The following is a 17,038-nucleotide window of genomic DNA, read 5'->3' as shown; positions in this document are numbered from 1 at the left end:
TCAAATAACTATGGTTTATAACAGTGGTGTGCAGAAGAGCATCTTTGAACACACAACACATTGAACCTTGAAGTGGATAGACTAGAACAGTGGAAAGCAACACTCACAACACGCTGGAGGAACTCAGCGGGTCGGGCAGCATCCGTGGAAACGATCAGTCAACGTTTCGGGCTGGAACCCTTCATCAGGACTGAAGAGGGAAGGGGCAGAGGCCCTATAAAGAAGGTGGGGGGAGGGTGGGAAGGAGAAGGCTGGTAGGTTCCAGGTGAAAAAGCAGTAAGGGGAGAGATAAAGGGGTGGGGGAGGGGAAGCAGGGAAGTGATAGGCAGGAAAGGTGAAGAAGGAATGGGGGAAACGCAATGGGTAGTAGAAGGACCCTTCAGACCAAGGGTGTAGCTATGGGCACTCGCATGGGCCCCAGCTATGCTTGCCTCTTCGTTGGTTATGTGGAACAGTCCGTGCTCCAAACCTATTCTGGTACTGCTCCCCAACTTTTCCTTCACTACATTGACGACTACATTGGTACTGCTTCCTGCACCCATGCTGAGCTCGTCAATTTCATCGACTTTACTTCAAACTTCCACCCAGCCCTCAAATTCACTTAGTCTATTTTGGACACTTCTCTCCCCTTTCTCGATCTCTCGGTCTCCATCTCTGGAGACAGGCTGTCCACTGACATCTTCTACAAGCCCACTGACTCTCATAACTACCTCGGCTATACCTCTTCCCACCCTGCCACATGCAAAAATGCCATTCCCTATTCCCAGTTCCTCCGTCTCTGCCGCATCTGCTCCGAGGATGAGGCTTTCCATTCCAGGATACCTCAAATGTCTTCTTTCTTTAAGGATCATGGTTTCCCTTCTACAGTCATCAATGATGCCCTCACCCACATCTCCTCCATTTCCCGCACTTTGGCCATCACCCCCTCCTCCCGCCACCGCAACAGAGACAGAGTTTCCCGTGTCCTCACCTACCACCCCACCAGCCTCCGGATCCAGCACACTATCCTCCGCAACTTCCGCCACGTTCAACAGGACCCCACCACTAAGCACATCTTTCCCTCTCCACCCCTCTCCACTCTCCGCAGGGATCGGTCCCTCCGCGACTCCCTTATCCACACATCCCTCCCCACGGATCTCCCACCCGGCACTTATCCCTGTAAGCGTAAGTGCTACACCTGTCCCTACACCTCCTCTCTTGCCACCATTCAGGGCCCCAAACAGTCCTTCCAGGTGAGGCAACACTTCACTTGTGAGTCTGTTGGGGTCATCTGTTGCATCCAGTGCTCCCAGTGTGGCCTCCTCTACATCGGTGAAACCCAATGTAGATTGGGGGACCGCTTCGTCGAGCACCTCTGCTCTGTCCGCTACAACAGACAGGATATCCCGGTTGCCACCCACTTCAACTCTGCTTCCCATTCCCATTCGGATATATCCATACACGGCCTCCTCTACTGCCATGATGAGGCTAAACTCAGGTTGGAGGAGCAACACCTCATATACCATCTAGGTAGTCTGCAGCCCCTTGGTCTGAACATAGAATTCTCCAACTTCCGGTAATTCCCTCCCCCTCCCTTCCCCTATCCCTATTTCACTCTGCCCCCTCCCTCAGCTGCCTATCACCTCCCTCATGGTTCTGCCTCCTTCTACTACCCATTGTGTTTTCCCCTATTCCTTCTTCACCTTTCCTGCCTATCCCCTCCCTGCTTCCCCTCCCCCACCCCTTTATCTTTCCCCTTACTGGTTTTTCACCTGGAACCTTCCAGCCTTCTCCTTCCCACCCTGCCCCCACCTTCTTTATAGGGCCTCTGCCCCTTCCCTTTTCAGTCCTGACAAAGTGTTCCGGCCCAAAACGTTGACTGATCTTTTCCACAGATGCTGCCCGACCTGCTGAGTTCCTCAAGCATGTTGTGAGTGTTGCTTTGACCCCAGCATCTGCAGAGTATTTTATGTTTACAACAGTGGAAAATCACAAGCATACATTCAGTGACCACTTTATTAGGAACCTCTGGTATTCTTGAGTTTTGGAAAATGAGAAGTGACTTCAATGAAATGTATAATTTGTGTGATTTGACGAGGTAAATGTTTCCTTGACAAGTATGAAGTTTCTCTTGTCTAGGATGCTAAGAACAAGGGATCAAAGTCTTCCAATTAAGGATAGGCTATTCAGGACAGAGATGAGAAAGAATGCCTTTACCAAGTTCAGTGAAATTTTGAAATTTTCTATCAAAGAGGTCTGCAGAACCTCAGTCACTAACTATCTTCAAGAGATTTTTAGATATTAGAAGATATGTGTTAGTGCAGGAAAGTAGCACAGAGATAAATGATCAATGGTCTAAATGCCTGCTTCTGCTTTTTATGTGCCAATGTGAAAATAAGCCATTGCTTAGTTTGTAGTACAAGTAAATAACAAGGAAGACTTGTGCTGCAAAAGCATCCACCAAAAACCATCTCTAACAAGGGTGAATGTAACCACCTACCTTTGAAATTCAATAGCATGGCCATCACTTAGTCAAACACCATCAATTATCCTCGGTGCAATCCCATAAGCCAAAATGCTTACTGGATCAACCAGATAGACAATGGCTAAAAGAAAATTTATCAAAGGGCTGGGTGTCCTCTGGCAAGTAATTCAGTTTCTAACAACCCAGCACTTTTCCACTCTGCAAAGCCCATGCCAAGAATGTGATGAAATACCTTCCACTGCACTTGGAGAGTGCAGGACCATCAACTCTCAGAAAGCTCAGTACCATCCACGATAAAGCAGACTATCTGTTTCGCACCTCTTCCACCACCTTAAATATTCACTGCCCACAACCACTGGTGCATAGCATCTGCAGTGTGCACCGTCCACATAATCACTCCTTTTGCTTGCCTCTGATACTCGGACAGCCTCTCCCAAACTTCCAACTTCTAGTGCAGAGCAGCAGGTGCAGGGGAACACTGAAAACAGCAAGTCCTCTAAAGTCGCACAGAGTCCAGACACAAAAATGTATTGTTGGTCCTTTGCTGTGGGTCCATCCAAGTCCTGGAACTCCTTCCCCAAAAGCACTGAGGGAGAGCCTTTATACAAAGGTCTAATTAGAAATGAAGTTAGCAGATCCAGATTCCACACTATGAATATTCTAGGTTTTGCTGTGGGCTGGCAAACTGCCAGAAGTACTGTTTTTCAGGTGAGATGTTCATTTGATGCCACAACTGAGCTCTTGCATATATTTGGAAGGTCCCATGGGACCACAGGGATGACTAGAGGTTTCTCCTTGCTGGCACACCCAGATAGTCTCCCTCCTTCAATACATCCCATCATTCAGTGTGCTGTTGCTCAGTTCAAAGCAGCAGTTATTTCTTTCAAAATACCCTTGCCTAATGATACTATTTCACATTAACTTGTTAAAGTATTCTGTGCAAAGGACCTTTCCTTCTGTCCACACTCTGGACTCATTATGAAGAACAATGAGATCCAGATTGTTTGTTATTTTTCTGCAAAGACTTGGATTAAATGTGAAATAACTATGCCCTGATTTAGATTAGATGAGACGGGATGAAATACCAAAACAACGTCTGTCAAGCCAGAGGAGGGCTCCATTGGCAGCACACAGTCATCAGTCATATTTGGCAAGCAAATTCTAGCTTATTGAAACAGACCTGCTGTGTGAACCAGTGGAACTATATTCTCCAGTGGAAGAACCGTGATTAGAAGAGTGTAATCAAATAAGCATGAAGTATTTCTTTGGCTGTTAGTGTGAAGTCTGAGCACAAAAACCAACAGTTCAACTGAAGTAATGCAAATAAATAAATTGCTGGAGGAACTCAACAGAATTTTGCATCACAGTCCTCATAACGTCTCAAACCAAAGTCTTGACAATTCCTTTCTCCATTACAGATGTTGCTCAACCCACTGAGCTTCTCCGACTGTTTATTTTTGCTTCAAGTTCTAGCGTCTGCAGTCGCTCATGTCTCCAACATTAAACACAAATATATTGAGTGTGAAAGCCAAAATTATAGGGGCTGGGTGCTGACGTTAATGAAACGTGCTCACAGTAGCCTCTGTGGTGGGTGTCCCCATTGCTGTTGTTCGAAGGTGGAGGGGGGGAGGTAGTTCTTGGCACCAGAAACACTGTTCTTATCGAACCTCCAGTATCAGCAATTGTTTATTTTTAGATTGCTGATGTTTAATAACTTCTTGAGCACACGAATATACAATCAGAAAACAAAGCACAACAAGTAATGAAGTCAAAAAGCCACTGCTGCTGGAAATCTGAAATAAGGACAGAAAATGTTGGAAATACTCAGAAGATCAGGCAAAATCCACGGCGAGGGAAACAGTTTGTAGCTTAATTGTCCACTTTAAATACCCGTGAGATGGCAGGTGATAGGAATGTATGGAGAATAAAAATTGATTTATTGTGGGGTTAGTGTTTAGATGTGATTGTTGGTTAGCATGAACTCAGCTGTAATGAATCTCTAATCCTATTTACTTTCAAGTTATCGAAGAGGACCTGCAACCCAAAATGCTAACTCTATTTCTCTCTCCACAGAAGCTGCCTGACATGCTGAGTATTTACACAATTTTATTTCATTTAGAGGTACAGCTCGGTTACAGGCCTTTCCGTGCCAGTTCCACCCATGTGACCAATTAACCTATTAACCCATAATCCTTTGGAATGTGAGAGGAAACTGAAGCACCCAGAGGAAACCCACAAGGTCATAAAGAGAACGTACAAACTTTTTACAGACAATGGCAAGCACAATTTTTGGTTAATATTTATGGCAGGCTCTAGCACTGACTCTATGCAAGGTTGCTTTTACAAGTTACTTGCACCTGGTCTGGAGAGGATATGGTACAGTGTAAGACCATGAGACCATAAGCCATAGGAGCAGGATTAGGCCGTCTGTCCTATCAAGTCTGCTCCGCCATTCAATCATGGCTGATCCTTTTCTGTATCTCCTCCTCAACCCCAGTTCCCAGCCTTCTCCCCGTAACCTTTGATGCCATGTCCAGTCAGGAACCTATCAATCTCTGCCTTAAATACACCCAACGACCTGGCCTCCACAACTGTATGTGGCAACAAATTCCACAAATTCACCACCCTTTAGCTAAAGAAATTTCTCCACATCTCTGTTTTGAAAGGGCGCCCCTCTATCCTGAGGCTGTGCCCTCTTGTCCTTGATTCTCCCACTATGGGAAACATCCTTTCCACATCTACACTTTCTAGGCCTCTCAACATTCAAAAGGTTTCAATGAGATCCCCCCTCATCCTTCTGAATTCCAGCGAGTACAGACCCAGAGCCATCAAACATTCCTCGTATGATAACCCTTTCATTCCTGGAGACATCCTTGTGAACTTCCTCTGGACCCTCTCCAATGCCAGCACATCTTTTCTAAGATGAGGGGCCCAAGACTATTCACAATACTCAAGGTGAGGCCTCACCAGTGCCTTATAGAGCCAAAGCATCACTGAGTGGGCCACTCGCTGCAACCTGGATTTGGAGATGGAGGAGGCGACAGGAAGAGTTTTAAAATGTTCTTTAAGCCTACCCATGTTCAATGTTTTGCCTGTTGTAAGATACGGTATTAGATTTATCTAGGTTACACTACTGTGAAGCGTCATTGGATGTTTTCACTACTGGAAAGACCATTGTGCTTCCCAGTGAATACCAGCAAACTGAGTAACTGAGTCAGGATGAATCCAGGCATCCACCTATCAGTCCCCATCTCTTACTGTGCTCACAGGTCTTGGCCGGGGCTGAGAACAGGAAATCGAATGAGGCTGCAGGGGCAGCTCATTGTTATTCCACCCCCCCCACCTCCCCAAAATACATAAACCAACACCATCACCTGCAGCTTAGCAGACTTCCAACATTCTGTTCAGGCTCTCGCTCAAAGAACGGAAGATCCGGAGCAGCTGTGGAACTGCACCCCTGCCTGGAGTGAGTGAGGGATCAGGAGGACTGGAGACCTACGTAACTACTCCTGAGGGGACAGCAGTGTTCAGTGGACCTGTGCATTTACCAGGTCAATGCCTTTCAAGATGGAAGAAAGGAAAAGAAGATAAGAGGAACCATTTGGATAATAAAGGCAAAAATCAAAGTTAAACATCTGTAGTTTAATTGCACCTCATTGCATTACAGAAGCCTTTGTACTAAGTGATTACAGAAATCCATTACCTTTTTTTTTTAAAAGTGTGTGAAAAGTAGTTCATGTACATAGGTAGGCATGCAAACTTAGCTGGTTATTCCACAGGTTTATGTCCACAGGGAAATGTTATGACTTTGGGAAGACGGTAACGACATCATAACCCTCAGGAGGCGTGGATCGCTCCCTGGCGTGCTGCTCGCAGTAGATGGCATCCCCCACAAAGAAGTGTCCCTTCTGCTTCAGGTTTGTTCCGCAGTCTGAGCAGACGTAGCATTCTGGATGGCGGAACTGGTCGCGCACTTTCACAATCATTCCCCTGCAACAGTTCCAAACAGATTCCACAGTCAGGCAGTCCTTACTATTTCCTAAAACAGATAGTACAAACCAGCCAGTAACGTGCTGCCTCAGTTTCGTCAAAGCTCATTGACCTGAAATGTCAGCCAGGGAGAGACGTGTGTGTGGGAGCTTTCCACTCCCAGTGGCCAATTGTGCTGGGTGCACGTGCCCCAGGTAAGGGAAAGGGATCAGCAGGATTCCTGAATGGAATTTGATTGTAGAAAGGATATTCAACGACAATGGGCATCACAGCACAGGAAAATCCAAACCTCACAGTATTTGCATGGGTGTATCTAAAGCCCGTCAGGATAGGTTAATGCGCAAGGCCCAGGACCAAGAACCCAGAAGGATTTCCCTTTGCACCCTAACTGAGATCACCGATCCAAATTCTGGCACTTCTAGTCCGAATGACTCAGGGGAACATTGCCACAAAAAGCACGCCAGCGAGGATGCACGGCATTTTGCAACAGCACCTTCACGGACTGAACAATGACACAATGAAAAGACCAGGCAGAACCTGCCCAATTAACGAGCTAAGGATTTGCTGCCAAAGGGCTATTCCATGTTTCTCTCCCCATCTGATAAAAGATATAAAACCTGGTATAGAATGACAGCGGGGCTCAGTCCCCAGATCAGGCTCTGACCCAGGTACCTGCACAAGGTGCTCAGTGAAGTTCTGAGCAAGTACTACAGAGGCTGAGTTATTACACAGAAATGGGCATAAATGCTCCCGTTCAATGATAGCAAGGCTCTGCTCCCCGTACTCTGCAAAGATTTACTCATGGACTACACCACCAGTGCCAAGCATCCCAACTATTGTTCTGATCATTAGAGAACCATAATGTTTCCCCATCTCCCTCCAGCCCTTCACCACCCCTCACCGCATCCACTTCTCCTCTCCTGGCAAGATCTTGCACGGGGCACAGATACAGGATGTCTACTGTAAGCTCTTCCCACCACTGCCTAGCAGCTCTTACATCTGGGTCATCTCTCTAATGGACATTGCCTTCCCCCAGCTGCTCCCAACCCTCCTTAAATCCTGCCCCCCAATCTCCTCCTTTCTCCCTGGTGTCTCCTCCTTCCTACCTTTGGACATCTCCTCAATCAGCTGGGCCCCTGCAACTACCAGTCCCTTCCTATTGGTTGCACCTCAGGCCAGCCCCACTTCCCCACCAGGCCAGACTGTGCAATGTGGTTAGATGACGGGTACCATACTCACACTATCCCGGTGTCACAGATCTCACACACAGGCAGCTTCTGTGCACTTCCCACCGTCGAGCCAACCTTGGTCGCAGGAGCCTTTACTTTTCGGAACCCAGACGGTTTCTCAGTCTGTCCTGAAAAAGTCAGACAAGGCCAGGGTTAAAATAAACAGAATTATTTTATCTTCATGCATTCACCCTAGGTTGCCAACCTCTGACCTACCGTACATATGAATGAGTGTTTGGGAAATTGGAGGGATGGATGGGGGTGGGCCTGCTGGCTGCTGCAGATTTGCAGGCACCTTCTGCTGGGGTGGGAATGGGGCATTTCTGTAAACTTTCTCTTACCCCCCCCCCTCGCTGCATAAACCACAAAAATCAGGAGCTGGGTTAAACTGGGCAGAGCTGGCAGTGCTGAGCAGACTCACTCACCCACTCACTGAGTTAGCCACTGTTCTTGTGCCTACTTGCCCTCCACTGCTGGCTCCGTGATGCTCTCCCACATACTGTTGTTCACTTCCAACTTACAAACGGTCCAGGTTATGGGCAGTGCTCAGGAGTAGAACCCCGTCATAACCTGCAAGTACCAACAATATTTTTAACAGTAACATGGGAGACCATATTAAGAATAGATTGGGAACAACAACTCCTCCTCACCGACACACCTCAAGGATGCATGGTAAACTCATTGCTCTAGTCCTTCCACACATGACTGTATGGCTGGCAAAGATTGAACACCATCTATAAACTGGCCAATGTCACTACTATTTTTGACACAGATGATGACGAGGAGCAGCACAAGAGTGAAATAGATCGGCTAGTTGAGTGGTGTCGCAACAACAAACCTGCACTCAACATCAGCAAGATCAAAGAACTGATTAATACTTCAAGAACGGGAAGCTGGGAGAACACACACGAATCCTCATTGATGGGTCAGCAGTGGAAAGGGTGAACAGTTTCAAGTTCCTGGGCATCAACATCTCAGATGATCGATCCTGGGCTCAATCATGACAAAAGGCATGCCAATGGTTATACTTCATTAGGAGTTGAGGAGATTTCATACGTCACCAAAGACTCCAGCAAGTTTCTACAAGTGTACTGTGGGGAGAATTCTGACTGGTTGTATCACCGCTTGGTACGGACGGTGCCAATGCCCAGGGTCATACGAGGTTTCAGGGGGTTCTAGACACAGCCAACTCCATCACAAGCACAAATCTCCCCACCGTTGAGGACATCTTCAAAAGGAGGCACCTTAAGGTGACATCCATGACTGAGGATGTCACCACCTGGGACATACCCTCTTCTTATAACTACCATCAGAAAAGAGGTACCGGAGCCTGAAGACACACACACAACATCTTAGAAGCAGTTTCTTTCCCTCTACTGTCAAATTTCTAAATGGTCCATGGACTCATGAACACTACCTCACTATTCCTCTTTTGCAATCCTTCATTTTTTAATAAGTTGTTTGCTATGTCTGAACTGTATTACTGCCGCAGTCATCAACCGCAATGAAAAGACCTGTGAACATCATCACTTGATCCAAGCCAAGGTACCTCCTGTACCAAATACAGTGGTGATTGTGTATGTTTTCATTCCTCTGCTGTTGTAGTCCATCCGCTTCAAGGTTCGCTGTGCTGTGCATTCATAGATGCACTTCTGCACACCAGTGTTGTAACGTGTGGATATTTGAGTTACTGTCACTTTCCTGCCAACTTGAACCAGTCTGGCCCTTCTCCTCGGACTCCGATCATTAATAAGGTGTTTCAGCTCACAGAGCTGCTCACTGGATGTTTTTGGTCTTTTCACACCATATTCTGTAAGTGCTAGAAACTGCTGTGTGTGAAAATCCCAGGAGATCAGCAGTTTCTGAGATATTCAAATCACCCCACCAAGCACCAACATTCATTCCACAGTCAAAGTCACTTAGATCACATTTCATCCCCATTCTGAAGTTTGGTCTTAACAACAACTGATCCTCTTGACCATGTCTGCATGCTTTTATGCACTAAGTTGTTGCAGCGTGATTGGCCGATTAGATATTTGCATTAATAAGCAGGTGTACAGGTGTACCTAATAAGGTGGGCACTGAGTGTTCATGTCACATCACCATATCGCAGCCCTTCCACCACATTTAATTGGAAATGTAATCATATTTGTTCTGGAACTCCTAAACCAATTGTACTGTGGGGACTGCAGGGACTACAGGGATGAGGGCAATCTCCAAGACTGCAGTTGGCACAAAGGTGTGGGATGGGTGGGGAGTGTGATCTGGGAGGATGCAGAAGATCCGAGATGACTTGGACAAAATGGGAAATGCATGGCAGGTGCAGTTCATTGTGGTTATCTACTTTGACTGTAGTTCCTATTAAGGAGAAAGGTGCTTGGGAAGGTGAAATGCCTGAAGGCAGATAAGTCACCTGGACCAGATGGATTACAACCTAATGTTCTGAAAGAGCTGAAGAGATTGAGGAGTGCTCCAGAGGACTGGAAATGTGCAGATATCACTCCACCCATTCAGAAGGGAGGAAGGCAAAAGAAAGGAAATCATTGACCAGTGGGAATAAAGCCTCTTTATTCCCACTCTTTGCCTCTGCCAGTCAGCTAATCTTCTGCCCATGCTAGTATGTGGCTCATGTGGAATCTTGTCAAAAGTCTTCTGAAAATACAAATAAACAACATCTATTAATTTCCTTTGTCTAACCTGCCTGTTTCTATATAGATGCTATTACTAAGGAGAAGGTGCTTTGCAAGCTGAAAGATCTGAAGGTAGATAAATCACCTGGACTAAATGAACTATACCCCAGAGCTCTGAAAGAGACCGTTGAAGAGATTGTGGAGACATTAGTAAATAATTTTCAAGAATTCCTTCAGAACAAAAATGAGGGTGAATTTCTTTAGCCAGAGGTTGGTGAATCTGTGGGATTCATTACACCATACAGCTGTGGATGCCAAGTCATTGGGGTATATTGTCCTGCATGCAGTGTAACAGCTAATGTAATGCTGTACAGCACCAGCGATTGTGGTTCAAAACCCTCCACTGTCTGTAAGGAGTTTGAACATTCGTCCTCTACCCCCCCCCCACCCATATCTGTGTGGGTTTCCTCTGGGTGCTCCAGTTTCCTCCCACATTCCAAAGAAACATGGATTAGTAGGGGTTATTAAGTTGTGGGAATGCTATGCTGGCGCTGGAAGAATGGCTACACTTGTGGGTTGCCGTCAGCATACATTCAGACTCCACTGGTGGTTGATGAAAACGAAACACTTTACTGTACGTTTCCATTAACATGCATCACCCAGTAACTCAATCATCATAGCCTTCCAAGGAAGAGAATTCCAAATATTCAACACCCTGAGGCAGAGGTAATTTTCCCTCCTCTGCCTAGACCGGCCAACCTTTATTTTGAAGTAGCAATTCTCGGCTCCAGACACTTCCACCAGGGGAAAGGATTAGTCTGATTCAGAATATTATATATTTCAATGAGTGCATTCTTAGCTCTAAACTCCAGAAAATACAATAGCAGGGGTAGGAAGGCCTGGGGATTGTGGTGGGGCCTCATGATCCTACCATTGGCCTCGCTTTCCAGGATCTCCTGTAGTACACGGAACGAGGCTGACTGCCGAGGCGGCTCCTCTGTTTCCTGGTTTTCCTGTAGCATTTTGTAAACTTCAGACTCTGTGTCCACCACGGGCTTACATGGCAGTTTCATTGGCTCCAAACTGGAATGGAGAACATACACATAAGAGAAACACAGAATGTCAAGTCACCCAGTTGATATTATGGACAACGTGTTGAAGGTCTTTCGTCAGGTCCCAATGCCAAAATCATGCAACATAAAGCCATCAGTGAAAGGTGATTGCAAACAAGCACTTAAATTGTCCAACTTTCATCAACCTTCAATAAGTTCCCAAGCGAATGATTGGATTTTCTTCCTCTAATCACATGTGGAGATCACACTGGAACTAAGTGACTGGGACTAGCATTACAAAAATATTTGTAGTTGATAAATATGAACAGTGAATGGGTGCTTTATTCTATGCCTAACTCATTCTGCCACTGCCCTGGGAGTGTGTGATGGAACAATGCCTTACTCAGTGGTGTATGAGCCAGCACCCACATAGTTAAACACCCACAGCTCTCTGAGGTACAAAAATTCCAAGAATTCAAAGCCCTCTTCAAATAAATTCCTCTCATCATCTCTCTCTTAAAGGGGCAGACAAGACAAAAAGAAACAACAACTCTGAAGTTTAGAATGAGAGGTGCCCTCATTTCTGAGGGATCTCCACAGGATAACTGTTATGAGGATGCTTTTCTTAGAGGAGGTAGTCTAGAACTTGACTTTTCTGGAATTTTTCCTCCAATTCTAGACCAAATCCTCATATACTCATAAAAGGCAGCAAGCTTTGCCCTGTGCTTCTACCGTAGTCACATGAAACACCTGTACAGATGTAATAAGATTTTCCAACTGTACACTAACCCTCCTTCCAATAGAAACCAATATTCCACTTCATTTTGTCACACAAGTTTACCCAAACTTCCAGAACACCAACACTGAACAGTTTAGCATCAATTAAACAATATTCTGCTTTTTCCATTCTTGCAGGACACATAACCCAGTCTTGATCCACATTATGCTCCATATGACACCTTTTTGACCGCTCACTTACCCCATTAACATCCCTACGCAAACAGTGTGCCCTCCACAAGTTACTTCCTTTTTCACCAAAATTTATATTATCAGTGAATTTGGAAACATTACACTGGATCCCTCTTATCTAGATTGTAACTAGCAGACCCTACTGTTCTAATCCCTTATGTCCATCTCTAGTTGCATGTCGTCATCATGATAATTACCTGCTTCACACACATTTGCCCTTGGTTATGGATACCAAGGAGGTCATTGACACCACCCTTCCACCACAAGTTACAGTATTTCTACATGCTTATGGAATGGCCAAAGTGAACCAAGCTTACAAGCTTATTCAGTGGGATGTAACAAGATGGAACCTTTCCAGCCAATCTTCCTTCTTACCATTCCTCGTATACCCACTGGCTGGGAATTCATTGCCTTTCTTTTGGGATGAGCAGTCAAATGCCCTGACTGTCCAGAGCCCCAATGAATATCAAGGCCCATCTGCTGCTGCAGCTTTACTGGAGATTGCGCCTTTCTGGGTTTCAGAGTTCCTTGAATTGCACATCCCTCATGCTGCAGGACGTTCACTGCACACAGAACAGTACACAGAGCCAAAAACCCCTTTGGCCCATGATGTGCCAAACTAATCAAACTAGTAATGAATGCCTAATTAAACTGATCCTTCTTCCTACGTTTTGTTCATATCCTTTCATTTTCTTAACATTTATGTGCCCATCTGAGAGCCTCTTAAACAGCTATCATATTCACCTCTACTAACACCTGACAGTACAATCCAGCAACCCACCACTCCACTTTGAACTTACCCCTTCTCACTTTAAATATCTCTATTATTAGACACTTCAACCCTGGGTAAAATAACATGAACTGTCTATAGCCATGCCTCTCATAACCTTATAAACTATTAGATTTTCCCTCAGCTTCTGCCGTTGTGGAGAAAAATAGAGAAAAAAGTTTGTCTTTGCACATGCTTGCTAATCCAGGCAGCATCCTCTCTTTTGCGCCCTCTCTAAAGTCTGTGCATCCTTCCTATAATGGAGTGACCAGAACGAAATGCACTACTCCAGACATGGCTTAACCGACGTTTAATAAAACTGAACATAACTTCCCAAGTGTTGAACTCAATGTTTCCTCCACTAAGAAAAGTGAGCCTGTCATGTACTGTATCTTCTTTACCTCCATATCAGACCTGAGCAGCTACTCAGGGAGCTATGGAATTGGAATCTAAGATCTCTCTGCACATCAATGCTGTTAAGAGTCTTGCCATTAGCAGTTTACTGTACCCTTTCAGTCACCCAAAGTGCAAAACCTCACATTTAAAACACCGAACACCACAGAACTGTATAGGCCCTTTGGCCCACAATGCTGCGCAAAGCTCATAACTAAGATCAATCTAACCCTTCCCTCCTACATAGCCCTCTATTTCTATTATCCATGTACCTATCGAAGAGATTCTTAAACATATCTGCTTCTACCACCACCACTGACCACTGTTCCATGCAGCCACCACCCTCTGTATAAAAACTTACCTCTGAAATCCTCGCCATGATTTACTCCGATCATCTTAAAATTATTCTCCCTGGTATTAGTCATTTCCACCCTGGGAAAAAGTCATTGGGTGTCCACGTGCTATCTCTGCCTCTACTACTATCCCTAGCAGTATGTTCCACATACTCCACTTTCTGTGTAAAAAAAAACTTACATCTGACATTCCCTGTACACTTTCCTCCAAGCTCCTTAAAATTATACTAGCTCGCATCAGCCATTTCTGCCCTGGGAAAAAAGTTTCTATCAACTTGATCTATGCCTCTTATCTTGTAAAGCTCTATCAAGTCACTTCTCATCCTCCTTCACTCAAAAGAGAAAAGTACTATCGTGGTCAACCTATCCTGGTAGAACAGGACAGCACAAGATCAGGCCCTTGGGCCCACAATGTTGCACCAAACCAATTAAATCACTAATCAAATTGCTATCTAAACTAATCTCTTCTGCTGACACAATGTCCACATCCTTCCATTTCCCCCACATTCATGTGTCTATCTAAATGTCTTTTGAAAGTCTCTGATGTTTTTCCCTCCACCACCATCTCAGGCACCCACCACTCTCTGTGTAAAAAACTTGCCCCTCACATCTCCTTTGAAATTACCTCTTTCACCTTAAATGCATGCCCTCTGGTATTACACATTTCCACCCTTGGAAAAAGATATTGTCTGTCTCCTCTGTCTATGCCTTTCATAATCTTATCACAAAAGATATATCGCCATAAAACATACTCTCTAATCCAAGGCAGTCTCCTGGTAAACTTCCTCTACATTATCTCTAAATCTTCCACATCCTTTCAATAATGAGGGAAACAGAACTGAAAACAATATTTCAAGTGTGGTCTAACCAGAGCTTTATAGAGCTTTAACATTACTTCACAGCTCCTGAATTTAATCCCCCAACTAATGAAGGCCAACACACTATACACCTTCGTAACAACACTATCAACTTATGTAGCAACTTCGAGGGATCTATGGATATCGACCCCAAGATCTCTCTGTTTCTCCCACTGTTAAGAATCCTGCCATTAACCCTGTGTCCTGCCTTCAAATTCAACCTTCCAAAATGAAACAATTCACACTTTTCCATGCTGAACTCCATCTGCCACTTCTCAGCTCAGCTCAGCTCTGCATCCTGTCAATGTTCTCTGGGACCTTGCTGATAAAGGCAACATGAAGATCTTGGTCAAGGCCCCAGCATTCTCATCGCTTGCCTCTCTCAGTAACCTGGGGTATATCCCAAATTTATGCTGGGAAAAAGAGCTCTGTGTATTCAGGAGTCTAGCCCAAGTTGTTAATTACTCCATCCCCACCTCACTGCACCCCAAAGGGTCAGGTATGTCAGAAATCTTTGCAGACTAAGCTCTCCCCGTGCTACCAGTAAGCGAGCTCCTCTACAGCCGCCTAGCTTTGTGCTTTAACATAATTTACCTGCTATGCGCAGTGTTCAGTAAAACAGCAACTTTTCTTAAAACCCGTGAGCGCTAACCTGCTGCAGTCAGCTGAAGTTCAGCCTTGGTTGCTGAAGTTGATTGTGTGAGCAGGCAGAGAGAGAGGTTCAGACAAAGATTTGCAAACAATCTTAAGCAGCATTTTCAAGCCTTGGTGCTTTGGGATGACTTGAAGATGTGTAAATTACAAGACTTTCAGTACGTAGATCAGTGTTTTATTACTGAAAGCAATAGCCAGTTCACAATACCTAATGTTCCAATACATTGGAGTTCATAGATGACATTTGACAATAAGCACATATTTAAGATAATTGCCAAAGGAATAGAGGGATCATTAAAGTTTTAATACAGAGTCCCTATGATTGGGATCCATTGGGAGAAAAGTTGGTGGCAGCTAAAATGAACATTCACTAGAAGGGAAGTGCGTGTGGGACTAATGAAAAAGATTGGGAGCTAGGGTCAGGTTTTTAAAAGGGCTGACTCAAACATAGAGGGTGAACAGCCATCTGTCTATGCAGCCCAATCTGACAGTTCTTTGGAGGAATCATGGCCAAGATAAAGAACAGACGGAAAAAAATTCTGCAGGAGGCAGAGTTAGATTTCTCTGAGGGAAAGTTATCAATCTGAAATATTAATTCTGTTTCTTTCTCCACAGCCTAACCTGCTGAGTACTTCCAATATTTTCTGTTTTGTTTCAGATTGCCTCCATTTGCATTATGCTTTTTCAGATGGATGCCATCCTGCTACAAGACTTCTTATCCAGCTATAGAATTGGGCTGAAATGCCTCTTTTACCTGCAGTTGTGAGGATCTACATGGTTCAAACTCTGCCTCTAAAAGGGCTGGTCATTCTAAATGATTGTTTTTTTAAAAAACATCTTTTTCAAAATTTGGGGCAATGTCAATGTAGTTCAATGCAATCTGAGTACAGTAACCAGCAGATATCGGCTGGCTGCAGGAAGCAGCTGAAATGCACAAATGAGAGGATTGTAAGAAGATAATTAAACACCTGAGCAACAAAGGAGCAATAAGATGACAAAGAGTGATGAGGAGGCCCAAGAAGACTGGCAAGGGCCAAATGCCAAATGCCACTAAAATGCATTGGAACGCTATTAAACAGAAACTTGTTGTTGTAATGTAATCGATAATTCTGGGTGCAAAGTGGCATAGTTTAGCATACCTCACAGCACCAAAGATCCAGGTTCAATCTTGACCTTGGGTGACAGCTGTGGGAAACGTGTATATATTTTGTGGCCAAGGATTCCCTTGGCTGATCTGATTTCTCTCCACATTCCAAGATGTGAAGGCTCGAAGAGTAACTGGCCGCTGCAAATCACCCTAGTTTATAGATGAGATTCACAAATCTGTTTATTTTTCTTCAAGTAGGTATGCAAGGTGGTAGATAGTATATGTATGAAGCATACGGTATTGATAATGTACTGCATGGTCAGCTGGTCCTGAAGATTAAGGCAAAAGCGATCTGCAGTATATGGGTGAAATGGATCCACAACTGGCTTAGTATTAGAGGCAGAGGGCAGTGTTGATGGGTGTTTCTTTCTGACAGGAAATCTGTAGAGTGGTGTACTGAAGGAATTGGTGGCAGATGGCCTGGTTCCTCTCTCTTTCTTTCTGTCTGACTCAATGAGATTAGGAGCATCGCATTTTCTTCCATCCAGGTTCAACCTTCTTTCACTGCCCCTCACTCCCCTTCTCCTACAG

At 44.9% G+C, this 17,038-nt stretch overlaps 1 protein-coding gene across 3 annotated transcripts in view; it reads right to left on the bottom strand.

Moving 5' to 3' along the window:
• Positions 1 to 6,085: 6,085 nt before the first annotated feature.
• pdlim1 (PDZ and LIM domain 1 (elfin)) overlaps positions 6,086 to 17,038 on the bottom strand; it is an 84,342-nt gene continuing 73,389 nt past the window's right edge. For all 3 annotated transcript variants that reach the window (XM_072282446.1, XM_072282449.1, XM_072282447.1), the window contains 3 exons: positions 11,245 to 11,396; positions 7,694 to 7,811; positions 6,086 to 6,454 (listed from right to left, as the gene is read on the bottom strand). In XM_072282446.1, the coding sequence (XP_072138547.1) occupies positions 6,265 to 6,454; positions 7,694 to 7,811; positions 11,245 to 11,396 (460 nt within the window). In that variant the 3' untranslated portion in view covers positions 6,086 to 6,264. The remainder of the gene's footprint in view (positions 6,455 to 7,693; positions 7,812 to 11,244; positions 11,397 to 17,038) is intronic.

This window comes from Mobula birostris, chromosome 18 (genome assembly GCF_030028105.1).
Source record: "Mobula birostris isolate sMobBir1 chromosome 18, sMobBir1.hap1, whole genome shotgun sequence".
Taxonomy (NCBI): Eukaryota; Metazoa; Chordata; class Chondrichthyes; order Myliobatiformes; family Myliobatidae; genus Mobula; species Mobula birostris.
The sequence above is the reverse complement of the archived record's forward strand: the minus strand, read 5'-3'. Positions and strand labels throughout refer to the sequence as shown.